General features: G+C 53.0%; 1 protein-coding gene across 1 annotated transcript in view; it reads right to left on the reverse strand.

The window, feature by feature from the left end:
- Positions 1-21,351, reverse strand: part of EPHA8 (EPH receptor A8) — a gene marked incomplete at both ends in the record, with an annotated part of 45,120 nt that extends 23,769 nt beyond the window's left edge. Inside the window, 2 exons of the mRNA XM_084300270.1 lie at positions 7,635-7,699; positions 21,267-21,351. Coding sequence (XP_084156396.1) covers positions 7,635-7,699; positions 21,267-21,351 — 150 coding nt within the window. The remainder of the gene's footprint in view (positions 1-7,634; positions 7,700-21,266) is intronic.
- Between the last annotated feature and the right edge of the window lie 1,804 nt (positions 21,352-23,155).

Consider the following 23,155-nt stretch of genomic DNA (forward strand, 5'->3'; position numbering starts at 1 on the left):
GAATAATGTGGTTTTGGTGAAGGCATCTGGGCTGCTAGTCCTCCAGGCCATGCCTGAAGTCCTCTTTCCTGGTGTGGAACCCGATGCTTGCAGGAGGAGCAGAAAGGTACCTGTGTGGTGCTCACCTTGGTGTCCTCTGATATGCGATCTCCATGCATAATAAGCGAAATGAACAGGTTTCCTGGTGGAGAATGAGGGTTGGGGTGCCTGCTGAAGGGTGAAGGAGAAGCATGCAGCAAACACAGGACTTCCAACGAGAAACAGGGGTCCATGGGCTCAGAGCAATGCTGCTCCCATGCAAGGCGGGGTCAGCAGGAGCCTTCAGGGTAAGCCCACAGTGCTCAGACCAGCTGAGAGGCCGGATCGGGGCAGGCTCTGGGAACCCAGGGGTTTACAACTTGACAACTCTGGAGTTACATTCAGCAGCAGCAGGGAGAGTCTGGGGAGATGTTGGGGAACAGCAGATTGCAGCAAGCAGGACTGTGATGGAAGGAGGGTCTGGGGAGTCACTGGGTGAGTGAGGAGAGGACAGGGACATTTGTGTGACCCAGGAAGGGATGTTAAGCAGTTTTGATTGACAAGATGTGAAAAGAAGCACTGAGATTTTGGATACAGATGAGCTCTGTAGTCGAGGGAGATGCCTGAACTTTGGTGTTGGGGGCTATCAGACACTTCTAGGGGCTTGCTCTTGCCCCACAGTTCTCCCTCTCCACCCCTACCAAACCCTCACCAGGACCCACAGCCCTTCCATTCTCTGGGGGCTTCCCACTACCTGTTCAGCCCATGTCCCTCTCCCAAGCTGGCAACCCCATCACATCCCCCATGGAGCAGTCCAGGACCCGTCAATTCTTCTTATGGGAGAAGAAGGAAGTAGAATGAAAAAAGAGCAGAGATTTTTGGACCCTGGGAAACAAGCAAAGCTCCAGCAGCAGGGCACAGATCAGGAAAACAAATCTTTCAAGCACCAGTGCAAGTACATTAAAATAAAGCCCTGGGCTTGTAGCAAAAATGGTGTTTTGTCATGCAAGTGGTGACCTGAGGCTCATGACAGATGCAAAATCAGCAGCAGCTAAGAACTAAGGAGCTTGATCCTCAGCACAGAGCGGGTAAGCCTGAAGACTTCACCCTGGTGTGTGCAAGAGCAGGTGAGGATGCGGATCTGCCATGACAGCCTTGCTACATGGCCACCAGCACTGCAGGGACATGGGGGCAGGGGGAACTCACACCTACAGAGTGCAAGAGGCATTGAAAAGACTTATCAAAAATATCTGTAAGACACTTCTTCCTTCTCCCTTCTCATATAGGCAATGCCTTCCTCATTTAACCCCCTTGACCTGTGCTTCCCATGGAGGAGGCCTTCTGGTGACTTCTGCTAGTGCTGGGGTGATCAGAGCAGTTGTTTCAGTGATGTACATCTTCAAAACTCCCCCAGCATCTCACCTCTAGGAGAAAACTCCACTTCTCACTCCTAACGAGCTCAAAGCAGCCTGAAAAAGGCAGCAGTACCAGGTGCAGACCTCAACAAAAACTTGTTCAGAGGGGAGTATGCTGGCAAAGGATGTGAAAGTCAAGCCACTGCCAGGAGAAAAAAAAAAAAAGGATTTCTGGTTCTTTTAAAAAATTCATCTCCTGAATTTCAGAAATGCCTGAGTTCATTCAGGCACAACCTGGCTGGTAGATCACCCAGGACCTGTTCTGCACCCCAGCACACAGGCAGACAACACGGAAAGGGGCCAGGATACCTGCTCGGCCCTGCTGGAGGCACAAGCTGTGCCTGTGAACAACAATCCTCGCACGGCCCTGCCATGCGCTGCGGCACTGCGGAGGGTGTGGAGATCGTTGTCACAATTAATTGAGCACAAATTAACACAGCATCTGTTTCCTGTCTTTTCCCTGCCGAGTCCCCGGGGAAATGAGGCAGAACCGCACAAGGGAGGAGGCGCACGGGGCGCAGGCATTGCTGAGAGCAGCAGAGGGGATGCTCCCCACATTGCACCAGCAAAACCAGTGGGGCTCGTGGCTCTCCAGCAGTGCCTGACAAGAGGGTAAGAAGAGGTTAGCTTGTGCTTTGGGTCATACACAGCATTGTGGGATCCCAGCCTGAGATGGGCCAGGCCTACATGGCAATGCTCTGCCCCCAGTGGAAACATGGCGGGAGGCCTGGAAGCCATGGGCCCAGATATGGCTGCAAGGCAACGCCAGTCCCACAAGCTCTGCCAGGACCTTCCAGGCAGGCAGAGCGATTTGGGATGGAAAGACCCACTTCAGGAGTCCCATGACTTGAAGAGGTTTCCTCTTCAGCTTTTATAGCGAGCTCCTTCCCAGGCCAAGGGGTCTCCATCGGCCTGCAGCAACCTGGTGCTGGTGATGCCATGGGCCCTGTGCGTGCTCCCGACCTCCCACCCCGCCGGCATCCTCCAGCTCTCGGCTGCCAGTTTGAAGCAGCTTTTATTAAACCAAGCTTAGCCCGGCCCCCATCACTGCGATAAGATCCCCTAGCGAGACGGAAATGAGGACATCATAATTAACGTGGCGAGCACACGCGCGTGTGTGTGCTGGGGGGGTTGGGGAGCACAACTACATCTGTATTCAGGGGCCTGCCTAGTAGTTTAAATTAAAGTCAACGCATGTTTAAAAAAAAAAAAGCCAGATTATGAACGGCAAAAGATGCAAACACCAGATATCTGGGTGGCTGAGCAAGGTCTTAGAAGTCTCCCAGGGCCTTTACAGTGAAGCAGAGTGGGGAGGAGGAGAAGAAGCAGAGGGGTACAAGCATGCAAGGAGGGGCTGCATCCCCTGGGAGAAGGAGCTCAGCCTCTTGCCACCCCAGCTGTGCCCACTCCTCATCCAGAAAAAGACAAGGGTCGAAGCCTCCAGGGCCCTGGGACAGCTTTCGGGAGGGACTCAGAGTCTTCCTGACATTGCAAAGCTGCCAGCAGGATATCCCTTTGTCCCAAGAGCAAGCACTGAACTGTGGCGTTCCCCGGGAGCTGCTGAGTCCCTTGCACCACTGTCACAGGGAGAGAAAAAAGAGAAGGACATTATTGCAGCTATAAATCATTAGACGGGGGGTGTTAATGGAGATAATCCCATGAAATCACTCACTGCTATGGCTAAGGAGGGATTTGTTTGGCAGCTAACTACCCTAAGCTTCACTGCAGGTGATTAACTCCTGGTAGTGACCAATGTCTGGGGAATTAACAATAACACAACATTTACTGAACAAGCACCAGGAGATGAGCTTTTATCTCAATTACTTGTTTAAATCTTTATTTCCCAATGTTCCATTCTTACCCATTTCTTTTTTAAAGAAAATGTGGTTTGCCACAGCTATAGCGTGATGGTATTCCACTGGGCAGAGAGGCTCTGGATTGGGAAAGAAACCCATGGAAATGATACAAGGACACCAAAGGGACAGAGGACAGAAGATTTAGTCCCAGGCAGATGGGAGAGCCCCAATACCTTTTGGTGCTCCTAGGAGGCAGCCAGGACACTGGATGGGGATCTAAATAGCATGTACACAACACAGCTCGGACTGAAGACCTGGTGAGCAAGGTGAGCTCAGAGCAATGGGACGCCCTGCTCCAAGCACTGTGACAGAGCTGGCAGTCAGACCTTGTCTGTCCAAGCCACACACTAGCTGTTGGCTGCAGGACCAGAGTCAGGCTCTCTTCCTGGACGTTTTAGCAGACAGACCAAGGCCTCGCCTTCAGAAACATCCCCTTCTGCATACAGTTTTCAAACAGTTCAGTCCCAGGGAGTTCAGAGCAATGCCTTACATCAGCATGAAATCCCCATCCATGATGTGCAAACACTGCTGAGAGACCATCCTACAGGCAGAAATGTGCTGTCTGTGCTCCCAGCTGGTTATTTAAGTAAAGGCTGTGGGGGTGCTGGAAGGGGCGGCAGGGAAGTCAGGGCTGTATGGGGGGCTTTCTCCGGCACTCAAGGTGCTTCCACTATAATTAGCTTTTGCAAGGCATCATTCAAGCTCCTTAGATATCCTGTGTCTGAGCAAAATCACTTCCTGTTCGACTTTGTAAATCAAAGTAGACGATACAATAATTATTAATAATATGTTGACTTATCTCATCAGCATTTTAATTAGTCAGTAGAAAAGCAATTTGCAAAGGGGCCGATCAGGCTCCCTCTGATCCAGCGGGTCATGTGCCAAGCAAGGAGAGGGGAAAGAAGGGCACTGGGGCACTGGGGCATTTTGCTGGAGAGAGCTGGCAAAGCAGAGGCACAGAAGGGACAGAGGCAGCCTCTTTGACAGCAGCGATAAGAGTCTGATTTTCAATGCAAAGGGAATTGTTCTGGGGACGGAGTGGGCTGCAAAGCTCCTGGGAGCCCTTTGAAGTCATAATTGAGAGGAGCCGCAGCCTGCAGGATGGGGATGCTCCCCGTGACCCTTCCGCTCACTGCACGTGTCTTGGCATAGAGGTGAGGGGGGACGCAATTAAACCTCTGAGCAGCTATTACAGCCAATTACCCCTCAGTCAATTAACTGGCAAGAGGAAATGTCAAAACAGGCCGTGTATGCCTCCCTGATGGCTTGACACTCCCCAGGGCCAGCAGCGCTGCTGACCCTCAGCTGTGCCCAGCGCTACAAGCCCCCTGCTCTTCTGCCCCTGCTGGCCACAGCCAACCCGGAGAGGAAAATCCTTCCTGTAAGGTAGGTTCATCTTGCTCACACGTGTGATGAAAACATTGGGACTTCACAAGCTGTCGCTGTAAAGTTTAACTGCAGCACGTTTCCAGTTACGCACTTCTGACGCTTTGGACCATGCCCTGGCTGTGCACCAGGATCTCTGTGTCCAGAAGAGGAAACCTCTCCTGACATGTCCAGGAACCCCAGAAAAGCATGGCAGGACCTGCAGGTGCCAGGAAAGCAAGCTGTAAAACATTAAGGATAGAGCTAGCTGTCACAGGACTCCTTCTTAAGCCCCTCAGGAGTGGGACTGGGGATCTGTGCTGTTCAGTGCCAAGCAAACCCCCAGGCAGAGTTACTCACCTCCCCACTGCCACCCCTGTGGTGACAGGGCTCACACAGAGCAGGAAAAAGGAGAAGTGCGTAAAGCAAATGCAAGTTCGCCTTCAGCCAGGGAGCCAGAGCCAGCAATGCCACCCGTTGGTGGGAGGTTGCTGTGACAGGTGTCTCTCTGTCCCTGGACAGAGCAGAGACACTGCAGGGAAATCCCAAAACCCAAGGAAATCTGCACACTCAAGCACCCAGCTCAAGCAGGACAGCCAGCAAGGAAGGGTAGCACTGGGGGAGCACTACCACCTCTTTTCCATCAGGAGTAACTGAATTAAGGACATGACAGCAAGAAGAAGGGACCCCAAGCAAAACGTGGCTTCGCAGTTCACCATCTCCACACCACACCAGCAGCTGGGCTCAGCCCAGCTATCATAGCCCAGGGCTGCCAGAGGTGCAGGACACCGCAGTGGGCAGGGGACAGTCCCAGGGACACCAGAGGTGAGTCTGGGCTGCTCCTGAGGTGCTGACAAGCAAACTCAAGCCCTTTCCCAGAGCAGAGATCAGGCCAGGCTTGGACACAGGTGGTGCCAAGCTACCAAGCCCGAATCACCCAGCCTCTCTCCCCTGAACCCAAACCCTGCTGCAAGGGCATCTCAGGATGCAAACAAATCATTGGCACTGGCAGCGGGTGCCCCACAGCAGTAAACCATCCTGCCTCCTTCTGTGGTGATGGCAGCTGGTTCCAAGTGCGAATTTACTACCCAAAAAGCATCTGGAGCTGAAGGACCAGCAGGAGGGTAAAAGAATGAGATGTTCTTTCAAGATGATGCAGTGCAATGGCCCATGGAGAGAGAACCGGGACAGACAAATGTTCAGAGAAGCCATTAAAACATCCAGCTGGAAAAAAATACGCAAAGTTGTTTGTGCAAGAATCAAAACCCAGGCACACTCCTAGAAGGTGTTCAGGTCAGTTTTCACATAGCTATGTGCTCATCGTCTCCACAAAAAGGTCATGAATTGGGCAAAAGCATGGGGTAAGTGAAGAGTGGAGTTACCCCATGGCTCACCTAGGACTTGTAGGAGGACACAAAACCACAAGATGGCCAAGAAGTGGTTTAAGACTGGTGTTTTTTAATGCAGCATTCCATGGGAGAGAAAAGCTTAGGCACTATACAAGACTATTTTTTTTTTTTTTTTGCATCCAGTATTATTAGTTGGTAATAAACATCACCAAAATGCTGACTTCAGATATGAGTTAGCATTCGGGATTTGCTGTTAAAGGGCTGCTGGGCATCTGCTGCAGTGCGAGTGAGCAGCATAGCAGCAACTGCCCTGCAAGCCAGCCCCAGCACCCTATGGTCACACACTCCCACGTGCCCACACGTCCCCAGGAGGCCTATGCCAGCCAGCTCAGGCAAATTCCTTGCCAAGTCCAGCCTGTGCGTGAGCACCCAGAGGACAACAGCTCCACCACCCAAGCAAAGGCAGAGCAGGATTCGGGGGCTGGCAACCAAAGCTGAGCAAATCCCCACAGCAGTGGGTTTTTAACAGCGACCTTTTAACGTGTTGGAAGGACTCACTATGGGGTGTGGAGGATTTACCACCGCTGGCAATTTGGGATCAAGGACAAATTTTCTAAAAGCTAGGCTTTTCTCAAATGTGAGCTAACTGACGTGTGAAGGCCTGTATTTATGCAGGAGATTACATCACGTTAGCTCCATGGTCCTCTCTGACCCTAGATCTATGAATCTATTATGCTTCCAAGACAGTCATAATTGCAACAGCTAACTGCTAAAATTAGAGCAGAGTTAATGATTTAATTTATTTACATATATGATAATGTCTGATATAAATCTCATCATTGTTATTATTATGAACTCACAGTTCTGATCACTCCTCCTCAGACAGCACAAGGACTGAAAGTCTCAAGCAACAGATCAATGAAAATGATTAGAAGCCTGGGAAGATTTCTGTAGGAGGCGGAATTGAAAAGATTAGCACCATTTAGTTCAGAGAGCGGATGAAAAAGAGTGGATGTGAAAAATCAACGCAACAGCAAAAGCTAGGAAGGCACCCCGACTTCGCACATTTTGTGTATGCAGTAAGCCACGCTATGCCTTGCAGTTGGTCCTGTGTGTATTTATGGAATTTCTTCTGTTCACTAAATCAATGAGAAAAAGAAAAAAAAAATCCTTACAGCCAGGCCACTTCCATCCCAAATTCACATTTACAATTTGAAGAAAGCTGCTGTAGAAAACCTGGCCATGGAAATGCAAGCGAAGGGAATTTATGGGGAGGATCCAGCCAGCATAGATGGCAGGCTGGCTTCACCTAGGATGAAGTGACTGGCTCAGCATTCCTCCTGGCCATGCTGTGGGGCTATGCTTTTATATATCCATTCCCAATAAGAAATCAGAGCTTGTTCAGAACTTCCCAGTCATTTTGGACTGTTCCTCCTGGTGCTTCCCCAGTACAGCAAGGAACAGGAGGCTTCTCAGCGTGAGTGCTCACTGAGCAACCCAACTCTGGAGTTTCCTAGGGGCAGAAAATTCCTTAGAGCTCAGGGTCAGGTGGCAACCTGGTCCATCCACCCTGTCAGCGGTCACCCATCCTCCTATTGTCCCCCACATGCCAACAGCCACTTCATACTTACCCCGTGTGAGGGATAAGTCAGCCAGCCCCAGTCCCCTGGGATCGTTGACGTGTCTAGCAAGTTCACTGGAAAACACAGGAACAAAACACTGCATTAGAAAGCTTGCACTCCACCCCCTAAAGCAAGGAACCAAACCTCCACAACGTGCCAGTCCTTGCACCCCGATTGTGCCTTGCACACATTGTGAGGCTGAGACACCTTCTCGTTACTGGCAGGGACCTGCTTGGCTGCAGCTCATCAGCAAATGGTGTTCCCAGAGCTGCTGGGCTGGGGCTGTACCTGTACCAGCAGTACGACGAAGTGGTGTGCCCTTTTGGAGAAGAGGGAGCTGCAAACAACTGGTTAAAGGGGTTGTAGAGCAGAGAGGAGCTGGAGAAACAAAAGACAAGAATCAGGTTGTCCACCAGGTCCACCCTCGGCCAGTGCCCACACAACTTGGCCATCCTTTCTCATTGTGACACTGCTCCACTGGTGGCTCTGCTGAGCTCTTTCGTCTCATTTCCCTCCTGGCAGAACTCGTTTGAAGTTTTTTGCTTCAGCAGCCACTGTAATTGCACACACAGTGCCTGCCTCCGGCACAAAGGGACCCCCCTGCAATCCCGGCTGACACTGCACTGGGGACCACGGGGGAAGGACTGCGTGAGGAGGCCCATCAAAGCCACCCCTTCAAAAGCCCTGCTGCCACCAGGAGCCCAGTGTAACGAGGAGACACGAGGCGAGGGAAATGGTTTCAGCAGGGGAACACTCGGAGATGACTTTGAGCATGTTCAGGAGCTTCCCACTGGGACCCATGTGGTGTCAGCAGGGGGAGGACAGTGGGGCACCACAGCTTGGCTGCATGCATGGGGTGTGCTGCCCCTGAATGCCATCTGCTCTGTCTGCCACCCGTGAGCCCCACACCCAGGTTCTCCAGTATCAGGCAAAGGAAACTTCATAACTGCCTTGTAACACCCTGAGCCTGCTCCAGCCCCTTCATACACCTGGTCAGACCTGGTCCAGAGGAGGGCCACAAGGATGACCAGAGGGCTGGAGCAACTCTCCTATGAGGAGAGGCTGAGAGAGGTGGAGATGTTCAGCCTGAAGAAGAGAAGACTCTGGAGAAACCTTATAGTGGCCTTATAGAGGGGGCCTACAGTCCCTGGAGAGGGACTCTGGCAGTCCCTGGAGAGATCTGGTGATCTCTCTTGGACCGAGAAGTTCTTTAAGGTCCCTTCCAACCCAAACCATTCTCTGGTTCTATGCAGGGTGCTTCCAAGACCCACGACCTTGCTTAGCTCTTGGTGAAGGACACAAGGCCCCAGCTGTGGGCTGCAGACCTAGAGGAGACAGAGGCTCAAGAGTGGGTGCCAGTGAGGTGCCCCAGCCCCTGAAAGTGAGTGCAGCGGGTGCAGACCACAGCTGAGCCTTGCTGTCCCTTCCCCAGCACCAGTTCCACCAGCTCCAGAGCCCACCAGTGCCTCCAGCTTCCCCAGAGCTCCCTGCCCTGCAGCCACCCAGCAAGGCCAGGCCCAGTCTGGGCACCATGTCCCTCCTGGCTGTCCCTCCATCCTCCTGAGGGCATTCAGTGGGGCTGGCAGGCCGTGGCTCAGCTGCACCCCAGGCTCTGGAAGGAATATGGTCTCGGCAGCCTGTTGTGGGGGGACAGGGCACATCGGGGCGGCAGCTCCAGCCCCAGCTCCGTGTGAAGCGGGCCCCAGCAGCTGGAGGAACGGGTGCCACTTTCATTTACTATTACCAGGCAGGGAAGGAAAGGGGGGAGAAAGAAGCAGGGACGTGAGCTGGCTGTGAAACACCCGGACGTCATGCTCCTGACAGAGCAGATTAGGAGCTTTTGAGGCATTTATTAATGTTAGCAGAACAATTTGAAAGAATTTCCAGGGTTTCTTGTGTGACTTCATTGGCCCAACAGCAGGCCGAGCCCCTCCGCTCGCTGCAAGGCGCTGCTCCAACTGCTAGAGAGGCCCCTTGCCCTCAGCACGGCGTAATTACCTCGGAGATCTCAAATCCATTTTTATTTGTTATTGTTAATCTGAAGATTTTCTGCCTATTTTCCCTGGGTAATTCGCCCAGCGGGAGCCTGGGCCGCGGAGTTTTCCCGCTCGCAGCGCTGGAGCACGGTGCCGGCGACCCTCAGCGGGCTGGTCGCGTTTGCAGCCCCGCTCCCCGCCGGGGTCTCTGCACCCCCTTTCCCACGCCGTGACACACGGAGGTGGGCACGGCTGAGCCTCGCTGCAGAATGGGATCTCCAGGCAGTGCCAGGAGCCTGCACAAGCAGGAGAGCACACCACCGTGGAGGGATGCTCGCCAGGCTCCTCAGCACGGCGCTGCGTGGGTGCTAGCGAGCCCTGAGGCTCTGGGACAGAGCCACGCAGACCCGGCTTGCCTGCTGCCGCTTCTGGAGCTGGTTAGCAGCACCCCGTCCCATAGCGTGGGTCGTTTGGCTGTCACCCAGCCTCACGCACAGGAAGGAGCTGCCTCCTTTCAGGTGCTTCGATGCAAAAACAGCTACACGGGCACGCAGTCCCTGCCATGCTCCTGTGGAGTGGATTACTCGTGCCTCTTTGCAGGAAGAGGGATAAAATAAATATTGCTTTTATTCCTTGGTAAGTGGTTCAGCCAAGTGCACAGGAGTCCCACACATTAAGCCCACTGCAGTGGGCATTGCACAAATATAAAGGCACTCCCTGTCCTGGAGCTCTTGCATTAAGAACCACCTAGCATCACTGTCGAATGCCGTGCTCAGATACGGGGAGGTCAATACTCCACTGGTACAAGAGCAAGTGAACTCTTAGACAAGCATGTCGCTGCCACATGCCACAGTTCACACATAATGACAGCAGGAACGCAGCACACTGCTTTTGACACTTGAAGTGTGGTCCCTGCCTGGAGCACCACAGGGAGCTGTGCCATGGTCCTCCTGGCGCTGAGCTCCAGCCCAAACTACAGAGCTTGTGCCAGGGGAATGGCTTGCTCAGTTGGCAGAGGCATTCTCGGCAGAGAAGCAAAGCCCTTAGCAGCTCCCCCGGCGGGCTCCTTCCCAAATCCCAACCGGCCATTCAGGGAAAGGCCCCAGACCAAAATAAATGTGTCACTTTTGCCTTCCCATAGGAGCCCGGACAGCACACACTCCGGTTTGCCCCAGGAGGTTGACCTGCTAAAGGGAACCCGCTGCCCTGCAAGCAACAAGAGCCCCAACCAGCACCCAGCAGGTGACGTCCCGGCTTGTGTCACTTCCCTGCGTGCAGAAGCAGCTCACCCTTGGTGCAGGAGCACAAGCAAGATCACCACAAAGGACTCCTTTCAGACTAAATATTTCTCAGAAAATGTGCTGGTTTGGGAGACCTCTATCCTACAGCTGGGTAATTCTGTTTGATGTTATGGACTGTCTGCACGTATCAGTCTCAAACTGCAAGCTCCATTTTTTTTTCCTGAGCACCATTTTGATTTTCACTATTCTGTGCCTTGGCTTTGACTCGCCGTATTGAGCCAAAACACCAGGAGGTGTCAGGGGGAATTCTCGCACTGATGGAATAGCTGTCAAGCCTGATTGCCCGTTCAAATGGAAGCACCTAAGGAGCAAGCAGGTTGCTTCCCCAGTGCAAACTAGACTCCGGAGCTGGAGTCTTATGCAGGGGAGCCCTACTTGCTCCTTGGAAAAGTTGTGCCATGTAATGTTGTGTGATTAATGCACATTACAACCCCACACATGCAAATTATGCAGGAGTCAAAGAGTAGATACGTGTATATGTATGTGTATGTGTATATATATTTATTTATACCGTCATCTTCATTTACATACATATCTGCATCCATATTTGTATCCATATTCATATCGCCCAAATTCTAACCAGCACTTGAGATGAGCGAGGAAGCCGAGGCAGAGACCAGCACACAGGGAACGTGCATTTTGCGTCGGTCGTTTTGCATCTCTTGCGCTGCTTAAAGAGGGAGCACTCGGAAATCCTTCTCAGCGTTTGGGCTGGTGACCACAGTTCCTGCAGGGACGCATTATGTCCCAGTACACCCAGCAGTCCCAGTGCAAGAGCTGCACTGGGGGAGCTGCTGATGAGCGGAGGCTGAGACCTGCAGCCTGCCTGGGGGTGCGCAGAGGGATCAGGGCACGGGGAGGGGGTGGCACGCTGGGGGCTCAGCCTCCACAGATCAGTGGGGGACCAAAGAGGGCTCTGAGCTCCCTCGCTAATAGTTAACCCGCTCCAGCCCTCACTCTAATTACTCCACCGTCTCCCTCCCAGGCGGCAGGCTTTGTAGCGCAGGCGTGGGGAGGAAGGGTCAGTGGGAGCAGCCCCATTCCCTTGGGCTTCAGTTCCTCTCCATCACAACTTCAAAGGCCTCCCAAGATTCACAGCAAGGCTCTTCCCCCCTCCCCGCCACAACGCCTTTTGCATCGATAATTAAACTCTTCGCAGCACGGTGAGTTGCTCCTGCTCTCTGCCACCCGACGACCGGTGGGCTCAGCCTGCACAGCCCCACACGGGTCCGCCTGCCCCACACCACCCCATAGCCACAGCCTGCTCAGTGGGGGCACAAGGCAGGAAGGGATAACCTCAGCGGGGAGAGCCACAGGGCTATGGGAAAGGGGCAGGGAGAGGCTCCCTGGCAGGAGGGGAACAAGAGCCAGCAGCATTCATTTCCCATAATCTCGCACAGGACTTTGAAGGGGCAGGTGGGGCCAGGACGGGTCAGCTATTTGTATCCCACCAATTAATCCACCAGCCCGCTGAATAGCCAGCTGTGACCTTCCCAAAATTAGGAGGGGAGGGGGCAAAACCGCACGACAAAAACCGTGCCTTACTTCCTCAGTGCATCGGGGGGAGATGGGACAGGATGCTTCGCTTTCAGGCTCCCCCTTCCCAGCACAGCAGTCACCGGCCGGCACAGGAGGTAGCACCAGGGCAGTGCTTTGTGCCGGACCCGGGTGGGTTTTGTGAAGCAGCCGCTTGTCCACGAGGCTGCATGCACGGAGGGCACAGCAGCGAGGGTGCTCACACCAGGAACCCGCTGGCTCCACTGCCCAGAGAGGGAATTTAGGTAAATTTAAAAGATGTCACCAAATCCATCAAGAACACAGGATTTCCACATTTCTGGAAATGCCAGCAGCAGGCTGAAAAAAAAAAAAATATATATATATATATATAAAAGAAAAATGTTCAAACTATTGTTACGAAAAAGCAGTGCTGGTTTTGGATGTGCCCTAGTTCTTATCTCAGGATTTCTTGTCAGACCTATGGATTATTGCTGTGAACTTCCTGTATTTAATTTTATATAATTTTTTTACTGCATCAGGAGTGGTAATGCCCATAAGGACTAGCCCAGAGGGTCACCCCTTTTCAATATACCAGGAGCAGGAAATACTTTGATGTAGGAAGAAAGCTTGTTTGTTCAATCAGTGCTGACAAAAAGCCACAGCTCAGGTTTTAAAAATAAAATGATCAACCTGATCCTTCCAGACCCTGCGTGATATCACGTAAAATAATGCACAGTGCAAGTGCATAATCTGTGGTAGAACTGAGATGTCGTGAAATAATATATATATATATAATAAAAAAGAATCGAAATAAAACACTAAAAATAAAATATTTCCAAGGCTAAAAATCTTGAAATTCAAGGGCAGCTTTTTTTCCCAGAAAAAAAAAAAAAAAGAAACATCAAACATCAAAAAACAACAACAAAAAAACGTTCTCTCTCAAAAATATAGGTGAGAAAATATAGACATAAAATGATCGCATTTCTTACTCGGTTTGAGACTCCTGATGCTCGTGTGCAGTGGGGACACCGGGGCTAATTGGGCACGCTGGCTTAGGCAACCCAAATTAAAGCACCGCCGGCGCTCCGGCAGCAGCGTGCATCCCAGCCTCACGGCACACACCGTGCAGCAGCAGCGTACATGGTGCACAGCCAGAGCCGGGCAGAAATAACCCAGAAATGTTAGAAAATGTTAGAAAATGCAGGCTGGTGTGGGGGCCGAGGATGGACTGTAGAGAGGCAGATCCAGCACCGAGGCTCAGTGCAAGGCGGGGGGCACACATCTGCTTGTGCCTCCCTGCTCCCAGGAGCTGTGCCTGTGGGGAAGGAGCTGCTGCAGGCCTGAGGGGCGGCTGGACTTGTTGTAATTCAGGGCAGAAGACTGAGGAGGAGGTGGAAAGGCTCTGGGGATGGGGGTGAGAAAGGTCAGGGAGGCAAAGGACTCCATGGAAACACCCGACATGAGCGAGGGGAAGGAGCGGGACCGTGGCATGGCTGGGAGCGGGCAGGTGCTGGGAGAGCGGCTGCGGCTCAGGGGTCCCCACAGCATCCTCTGCAGACAGCCCAGGGCTGGCTCTGCAAGCCCCAAGTCCCCAGATCTGGACTCAGCCATGGGATTCCTGCGAGCCACCTCCACCACAGTGTCCCCAGCTCAGTGCATGGCGGAGAGCACAGCCCTCGGCCAGCAGAAGGAAGCCTGCACCCTGCTAAATCAATCCGTCCAGCCCCATTGGGCACCCCACCACCCCATAAAGCAAAAGGCCTTGCCCTATAGTCACACCTATAGAGCTCTCGCCCCCCCCAAAAAAAAAACACAACAGCCTCTAAAGACAGCATCTTGAATCTCGGCCTGACCGGCGTCCCCAAATCCAGGAGCTAGAAGGTCACAGATCTGCACCGGCTTTTCACCAGGCTGCAGTCTGAGATAGCAGCTCAGGGACAGGCTGCACATCTCAAACCGCCAGTAATAAAGTACCGTGAGCACCTTTAAAATTATACAAAAATTATACACCTTTTCAGCCCGCTGTAATCAAAATCTGTGTGGTGCTCACGGAAACGGGAGCTTTTCCAGAGGGGTTTGTGTCGCTGGATCCTTTGAGGTCCCCACATCAGTCCTGACTTGCCCTTCTCTTCTCTCACCTATGCTGGGTAGGACAAAACAACTCCTTGTCCCAGAGCAGCTCAGCACTCTGTCTGTACACCACAAGCCATCTCCTGCCTGTTTGGGATTTTGCACTGTCCCCATTTCTTACCCCAAACGGGGACTCCCGCAGTGTCACGCAGCCGCTTCCCGCGCTGCCCAGTGACCGACCTTACACACAGCCTGCTCTCCCCTTTCGGCTGGAAGGCTGGGCTTTTGAAACTGGGCAATTTCAATCTGGAAGTCACAGAATAGCGGAAGGGCTGTGGGGTTTGATTTTCAGCCCTGTGGGGGTCTGTGTTACACCCCCTCTGACAGACAGAGCCACATTGAAAGTCAGATCAGGTTTCTCGGGGTCTTGTCCAGTCAAGCATTCAAAGTCTCCTGGATGGAGATTTTTGGCCACAGCCTCTCTAGAACCCTGCTCCAGCACTTTGAAAAAATAATAATAATAATAAAATAATAAGAAGTAAATGGGAATGCCCTCAGTCGAGTGGACTTGGCCCGGCACACTCAGCCCGAGTCCATCAGCAGAACAAATCCTGCAGCATCCTGAAGCAGACACCCTGTTCGTCCTGCTGACTCCTACATCCCAGCAGTCCTGACAAAGACTTGAGGTTTATCTTCCCTGGAGGATTCACGAAGAAAATGTGAATTTTTTTTGCAAACGTGCTCACTTACCTGAATTACTTGAACAGTTTTCAGATGGCAGTATTTCAGGCTGTCAGATGCTTTTCTCTGATTTCTCTGAGGAAATTTACTTCCACATTCCTTGGCTACCCTAAACCATGCTTAGCTGTTTGTAAACTGATGAGTTTATTTAAGCAAGTTAACTTCTTTAATGTCAATTACTTCATTCTTTTAAAAATACCTTTCTAAATTTAACCATTTTCAAGGACAAAAATATGAACCCTAAAAATGTTTGAGCAGACGGTGTGTCTGTCTCACGCCACCCATCGTGAAATATTGTGAGAGTCTAAAATTTATAGAGGAAAATTTCCTCATGCAACAGATCCCACATCTGAGGAAAGACATCAGTATCAGGCTTCATTATAGAGGTGAATTTATCACCGGACTCGAAATTTGTGGTTGCCTCTGTCCAGCAATCGCTGCCTGCGCAGCACAAGGTGGACGCTGTTAAGACTCCCAGTATTTTAAATGTGAGAATCCAGATTTGCAGCAGAGAATACAGGCAAAACCCTAATGCTGGAGGAAAAACCTCTGAGAGAGGAACTTGCAGAGCCTGATCTCCTTGGCTTGCTGCAATGAGGGGTGCGAGGGACCCTGGTCACACTGTGTGCTTTCAAGGAGAAAGCACGGGCTGCAAGGGGCTTTTTAATCTCACAGAAAAAATCCTAACAAGAATAAATGGCTCAAAGGTGAAGCCAGACCAATTTGTATTAGGGAAAAAAGGGGCCCAGTTTTTTAACACGGAGGCTGATAAGCCATTGGAACAAATTACTAAGGGTGGCGATGGTTCTGCCTTCGCTGATGCCGTTAGATAAATGTCAGATACTTTCCTGGGCCAAACACAATTCATTAGGCTTTATTGGTGTGACTGTACCTGGTCCAGAAAGGATTATGCCCTTTAGGTGGTAATTTATGACCTCAAGTACCACACATCTTTGTAAGCAGTACATGGGATTTTTGTGTGTTTGTGTTTTGAAGGAAACACACCTGCGTGATCCTGCCGCTCACTTTTGAACAACCAGGGCTGAAGGGGTTAATTTTTTCTCGGGGTCAGAAGAGCAGTTTTGAGCACTGGTCATGCTAACAGCCCGGGTTAGGAGCACGAACTATCAAAAACTGTCAGGGTATGAATAGAGTTATCATATGAATGGATTTGCTCTGGAGATAAAGGGAGTGCTGAAAGCTGCCAGCGAGGCGAGCGGAGGCGAGCAGGGACAAGTGAAACACAGAAACCAACCAAACAAAGAGCAGAGGTGTCGGGATGTCGGGATAAAACCAGGAGCCCTGTGTGCCCAGCACACACCAGTCCCAGCAGGTCTCCCTCTTCCCTGACTGAGGGGCTCTGGGCATTCGTTTGTTGGTTTTTTTTGTTTTGTTTTTTTTTTTCCTTGTAGGTAAAATCTCATTTTCTAATAATTTTTCAGTAATCAAAAATAAAATAAGTAAAATAAAATAAGACATAAAATGAAATGAAATGAAATGAAATAAAATAAAATAAAATAAAATAAAATAAAATAAAACAAAATAAAACAAAATAGAACAAAACAAAAATTAAACAAAACCAAAACAAAAATAAAACAAAACAGAAAGTTCCTTTGTCCCTCTAAGTAATCAATCAGCTTTTCTGTTGTACTTACATTTAGATTCATCAGATCTATTTCCGCCTTCACCAAAATGGGTTCCCATTTATTTTCACTGTAAATAAACCCCTAGGAATTCAGGAAACAAGTATTCAAGGATGGGAAAAAAAGAAGCTCACAAAGTAGGCTCATTCTGTGCACATTGCATTATTTTCCTGAAAATTTAGGGATTTGCTTTCCAGAATTTTCGTAAGCTATTACTGTGAGAAGAACATAAATGAAGGTGAGACCAGAAACATATTCCCCACGAGCCCACCTACAGTCATGCGAGTATTTGCTTCACACCAGTGTTTTGTGAGCAAACAAAAAATCACACACCCCAAAATGTCATTATTTCTAAACAGAACTGAAATCAACTCCCCAATTCAAACCGGTGCTTCTCCACAGCCTCCACCACTGAAAGTTCCTGTACCAAAACCCTTTTGTTTGCTCTCACCACGGAGGAAGTCTTTCTACCACTGCAAAAAGCCATTTCCTCTGCCTTTCCGAGCGGTGCTGAGCCCACAGCCCCAACTCCGGCACTGCTGCTGCCGGGCTAGCACAGGAGCATTGAATAAATACGCGGATGAGTTTTACCTCTTTTTTCTGTTTGAGCAGAGGGGCAATTAATGAGATTACAATCGAGAGATTAGCAGGGGAGATTGGCACCAGCCCCGCTCTGTGCTGCGCGCCAGCCCCTGCGTCGGCAGCGAGGGAAGGCGCTGGGTTTTCCCGAGGACCCCGATGCTCTCGCGCATCCCATCCCTGCTGTGGGGAGGAACAAAAACACTCCAGCACCGGCCCTGTGGCCTGGTGAAAAGACGGACATCCCCGTGTCGGTGTCTCGGCACCTTCCCCTGCGCATCTCCGACCGTTGCCCCAGACTTTGCAGCAGAGAGGTGTCCCCTCTCACCTGCTCCACCACCACTGGTAAGGCTCTCAGTTAAGCATGGCCTCTTTGGCTATTTTCACAAATCCCAAATCCCACATTCTTCTTCTTTTTTTTTTTTTTTTTTCCCTAATTGTCCCCTTTTTTTTCTTTCCCTGCCCAAAGGCCACATTCCGGGTACCTCAGCCATTTCAGAGGCGATGCTATTCCTTCCCTTTCCTCCCCGCCTAGCCCTTTCCCCTCGCTTCTCATCTGCCCCAGCCCTTCCTGCATGCTCCAAAAATCCAGGAGCGATGCCTGCAGGTCCCCCCGCCGGGTGCTGCAGCATCTTCTCTGCAGTGCCTGCACCAGCTGAGAGGCAAAGGAGAGCTCAGCCGAGGTGAGCTGAGCCGAGCTGAGCCAGGCCGAGCCAGGCACAGCGGCTTGGAGCAGACCCCAGCCCAGCAGCAGGATGCGAAATGCCATTTTCCAGCAGAAAATACCCTCTTGTCACACGCGTGCCGAGCCCAAAATGCGCTAAATTCTGCTAATTTGATTTTGTTTCAATACAGCAAAGATATTTCACATTTTATTATTTAACTTCAGGAAGTCACATAAAATATCCGCGTGAATATTTGTGCTGTGCAACTCAGTGTATATACTGCCAATATTTTAGTCTATCACACTATTGCCATAATATTGAAAATATTACTATTTTTTTTTTATCTCTGTGCTCCAATGCAATTTAATAATTTTAAACACTTTTTTTTTTTTTTCAATGCTCCCAATGAAAATATTCCATATCCTGCGGATTTTCCCCTCTCTAGGAAATATCTGCGGTTTGGCTTTCAATGCATTCTGCAATGGCTGCCACACCGAAATGTGGGCATTTCCCACAGAATGGCGATCCCCTTTTACCACCAGCTCCCATTTCCAGGGTACCCGCTGAAAAAAAAAAAAAGGACAAATATAAACTCAAAACATTTTTGGAAAAAAAAAATAATAATTTTTCAGGAAAGAGAAGGGCATTGGAAACTCTTGGAATGGAAAGAAAATCAAGGCAGTTTCTTCAAGTTAGCGCACATCTCAACGTACCAATTGCCACCCAACATGGGCACGCGGAGCACAGCACACACCGGCCTTCCCTTTGCTTTGTAGCTGTAAAATTTTGCACCTTGCAGATTGTACACAAGCACAGGGTGTGTTGGGGTGCACAGGAGGAAGCAGCCCCTGCCTTCCGTGGCTGTGGCCAGCATTGCAGCCAACACATTTGTGCCCAGGGCAGCACGATGTGCTGCGGAGCCAGGCAGCAAAGCCTTGGGCTGGGCAGCCTCGGGGCCGTGCTGTGACCCATTGCCAGCCCCGTGTTAGGCCAGCAGTGGCCTTGGTGCTGGTGTCTTTGTCCACTCGTCCGCGGGGTGCTGGGGATCCCAAGGCCACATCCCCAGCTTTTCTCTGCCCGTATGGCCAAGCCCAGCGGATGCCAAACTGCACCACGCTGCCATGGGGCTGCAGAGGGTCAGGCGTCCTCGGGGCGGTGGAGGGAACACCACTGGCTTTCTGCCGGGTCCCACACCTTGTCCTGACACCGCCGCAGCCCGGAGCCATCCTGCTGCATCTTCCACACCGCCTGGCTCACCCCATGCCCCACTCATCCCCCTTCCTCTTCCCACGGCTAGAGACTAGCTTTCCTTTCCAAATGTCTTGTGGAAAGCTCAGGTCTTTCGCAGCCAGGGGCACACAGACAGCAGCCTGGGGCCCAGCTGCCCCTGTAGGTGCTGTAAAACCCACGCCAGCAGCCAGTGATCTCCCTTATAGGCAGGAGGGGCAGCCTGTGTGTGTTACAGGAGGCACTGTCCCCTCTCAGAGCACAGCCGCAGGCCGAGCTGAACCACACAGCCCCAGTGCAGGCCTGCGCTCTGCTATTCTGCATCTCTGGGTTTTGCGCCTTTTATGGGGCAGGCACAGGGACAGAAGCAAGAGCAAAGCAAGCCAGAACAGCCCAGGAGGTTGTACCCAGACACCAGAAGGATGCTGGCAACTTGTTCTTCTCCTCTGCATACCTTTCTCCTGCATCCTACAGAGAGCCGAATTTCCAGCTCCCCTCTCTGCTCCTTTCACCACCCAAGGAAGGAGGAAAGCAAGAAGCCATTGGCCTCTCATATTGTGCCCATGCCCGGGGCTGGCCGAGCTCAGGCTGGCCGCTGCTCCCCTCGGAGCACTGCAGCTCCCCGTGCCAGTGCCAGGAGGCTGAGGGAGTGCAGGATCCAGCCCGGCAGGAGCGTCCTGCACCACCATCAGCCCTGGGCCGGGGTAACAGGGCAGCTGCTGTGGTGTGGAATAGGGGCTCAGGGGGCCAGGGGGATCTCCTCCTACCCCCACAAAGCTATGCCCAGCAATGAGAGCCCGATGCAGACTGCACAAGGGCAGGAAAAGAGCGGGAGTGCCAGGACATGGGCAGCTGGCAGAAAAGGGGGTTGGCACCAGCAGGTAGCTAGAAACCATCAGTACAGGTAAGGAAGGCAAGATGGGTGGGAGAGGAGGAAGGAATGCACATGGGGAGATGGCAGCAGGAGCAGGAGCAGAGCCCAGCCGGGTGCCACAAAGGGCACGAGGCAGCCCGTGGGCCTCGGCGTGCCGGGAGGGCCGCAGGGAACAGGAGGGACACCGCGGGTAGGGACGCCGGTACTGGGGCTCGCTGCGGAGGGCTGCGCCGTGCTGGCCGTGGCTCTCAGGCGTAGCAGGAGGGAGGAAGGATGCTGCTGCCGGTGCCAAGGACACGCTCGAGAGTGGGAACAGCAGATCTCCGGGTGATGAAGATCAGCAGCCCCGGGAAGCAGTCACACCGCTGCCAGCACGGAAGGAGACAAGCGAAGGGCTGACAGGCCACGGGAGCGGCGCTGCCAAAGCTGAGGGGGCCCAAGCCGCAGGAGCAGGGCTGAGCAACCAGCATGGGCTGGCCCCGAGCACGGCCGGGAGCTGGGTGCGGGCCTGTCAGTGCTGACACAGACGCTGGGAGAGGATCCTTGCCTCCCTGCTTCCCACTTCAGAAGTTTACAGCCCTTTCCCTCAGGACAGTTCGCCACCCGAGTGCCCTCCTGGCTTCTGCACCCTCTGTACGGCCCTGCCGTGCCCACCCGCTCACGGTGCCGCAGCTGCACCGCCAGCACGTACGCCCGAGCTGCCTCCATGGAGGTGACCATGGCTGAGCTGGCTCCTGTGGCCTGGTCCCCTCCACAGCCACCCCCGCGCGTTGCAGCAGAGCCCTTCCAGGGGAGGACAGGCAGAGCGGGCAGGTGCTGCTGCAGAGATCGAGTCCTCTTGCCCAGGCTTCGAAGTTTAGCCTCTGTGCAAAAGCTCTGGGATTAGCAAACTCGGGCAGGCAGGAGCCCGGAGCTCGGCTCCCCTGAGATCAGGGAGAACTAAGCCCAGCAAAGTGAGCTTCTCCTGCCCGCAAGCCCCTGACGACACATCCGAACACCCCAACCCTATCCCTCCTCGGTGTCCCTCCCAACGCCACCCCATCACGCCAAGGCCACCCCACTCCCTACCTTCGCTGGTGGTGGCAGATAGGCAGGCAGCCAAGGCGATGATGATGGAGAGCGAGGACGTCAGATCCCCCTGCGCCCATGCCATGGTCTGGCGGGGCCACCGGCTGCGGGATGGGGCAGCTGGGGTTGTCCTGGCACCTTTTTGCGAGCGAGAGCCCGGAGCTACAGCACACGGCGGCTCATGCACAGGCACTTTGCGCACATTGCTCGCATCCACACAGGCGAGCGGCTCGGCGGGGAGGGCGCAGCCTGCCTGTCACTGCTCGCAAGCCAATGGGGTGGGTGGGCTCTGCAGCGAGCCCCCCTTCCTGCTCCACACGCACACGCTGTACCCAGCCGGAGCATCCCAAATGCAGGCTCCGTTCGCCGGCCATCCTCTTTTCCTCCCTCCCTCGTCATGCTGTGCTTGCTGCTGAGCAGCCCCTGCGCTGCTCCTGCTCCCCGTCCCTCTTTTCTGCTCCTGTCCTGCTGCTGTCAGAGCCGAACCGCCAGCCTGCGCCGTGGCCCAGTGCTGCAGCTGCTCCCTGTCCTGGCCCAGCCTGCAGGATGGTGGCTCCAGCCTCCTCTCCCAGGCCGTGGGGACAGAGAGGAGAAGGTCTGAGGTTTCTCCCCTCCCGGCCAGCAAAATGGGATGCATGTGCTCGGTTATAGTCACACGTGGAGGGAGACGGGGTTGCCCTTCAGTCCTGGTGCACCCAGCAGATGAGACCCCCTGGCAAGTGTTCCTCTCACATTTTTGGGCCAGGAAGATGGGCAGAATCCCTGCCTCAGTGCTTTTCAGGCCACATTGTCCTGGGCCAGGGACCCCTGCTCATATGTGGGAGCAGGGGACGGCACAGCCAGGGCTGACAGCACCCAGCCTGATTATAGCCAATTAGGCACATGAGACGGGGTCATCCTCTTCAAAAGCAGATCCTGGGGGGACACAGACCCCCACAATTCCCTCACCAAGGTGGGCCAGGCCAGGCTGTGGGTGAGGGGGCCCTGCATGTGGGTCTGGACCACCTCAAGCACTGAGCATCCTCCCTGCTACCCTGCAGAAGAAGCCTCTGCCTCCTTCCCATTTGGAGATGCCAAGACAGGTGGGTACCCTGCCCAGCATTTAACACTCAGCATCTGTCGACAGCCTGAATGCTTCGCCTCCTGAGTGCTGACCAACACCTGGCCACGATTACCATGTGTGCTGACCCCCACCTATGGCACCTGAGGTGTTATTTACTCTTAGGTGTGCTCGTGGCTGGGTAGACTGAAGTGTGATGGCAGCTCAGGAAAACGCATGTGAGGAAAGATGGATTTCTCCCTCTCTCAAGTGTCAGCCCAGGTCTGACCTATCTCTTGAACAAAATCTCACCCCCCCCCATGTCTCCAGACTTACTTAAGGGCTTCAGGGAGGACTCGGTGTGGTCACAAGCCCTCCACCTACCCATCTTCTTCCCCCTGGGCCAAACTCATCCCACCCTGGAGCCCAGCGTGGTCCCTGCAGATGCAGGAGTGGCACCCTGAGATGACAGAGCCCAGGGCTGCCAGCAGCCTCCTACGTGCTGGAGCAAGAGGAGCTCCCTGCAGGGCTGTACCTGCCCAGCTCACAGCAGGATTGCAACAATTCCCCATTCAGTCACCCAGGATCGTGCCTGCAGGGTTTGTTTGCAGCACTCATCACCAGGACCTGGGAACGGCCTGGGGCATGAGGTCCCTCCAGCTTTTTTTTTGCACCGGCTGCCTGGGAAGCTGTCCATCTGCAGACAGCACTGGAGAGATCCTGTCATCAGTGGGATCGCAGCACAGCTCAGGGCCCTGACGCAGGGCTGTGGGGAGGACACGGTGGCCCTGTGGCAGGCAGACAGCGACATCTCACACCACCCACACCACCACCATCTCAGTCCCAACCT

Source organism: Netta rufina, assembly GCF_964035555.1.
Source record: "Netta rufina genome assembly, chromosome: 22".
Lineage (NCBI taxonomy): Eukaryota > Metazoa > Chordata > Aves > Anseriformes > Anatidae > Netta > Netta rufina.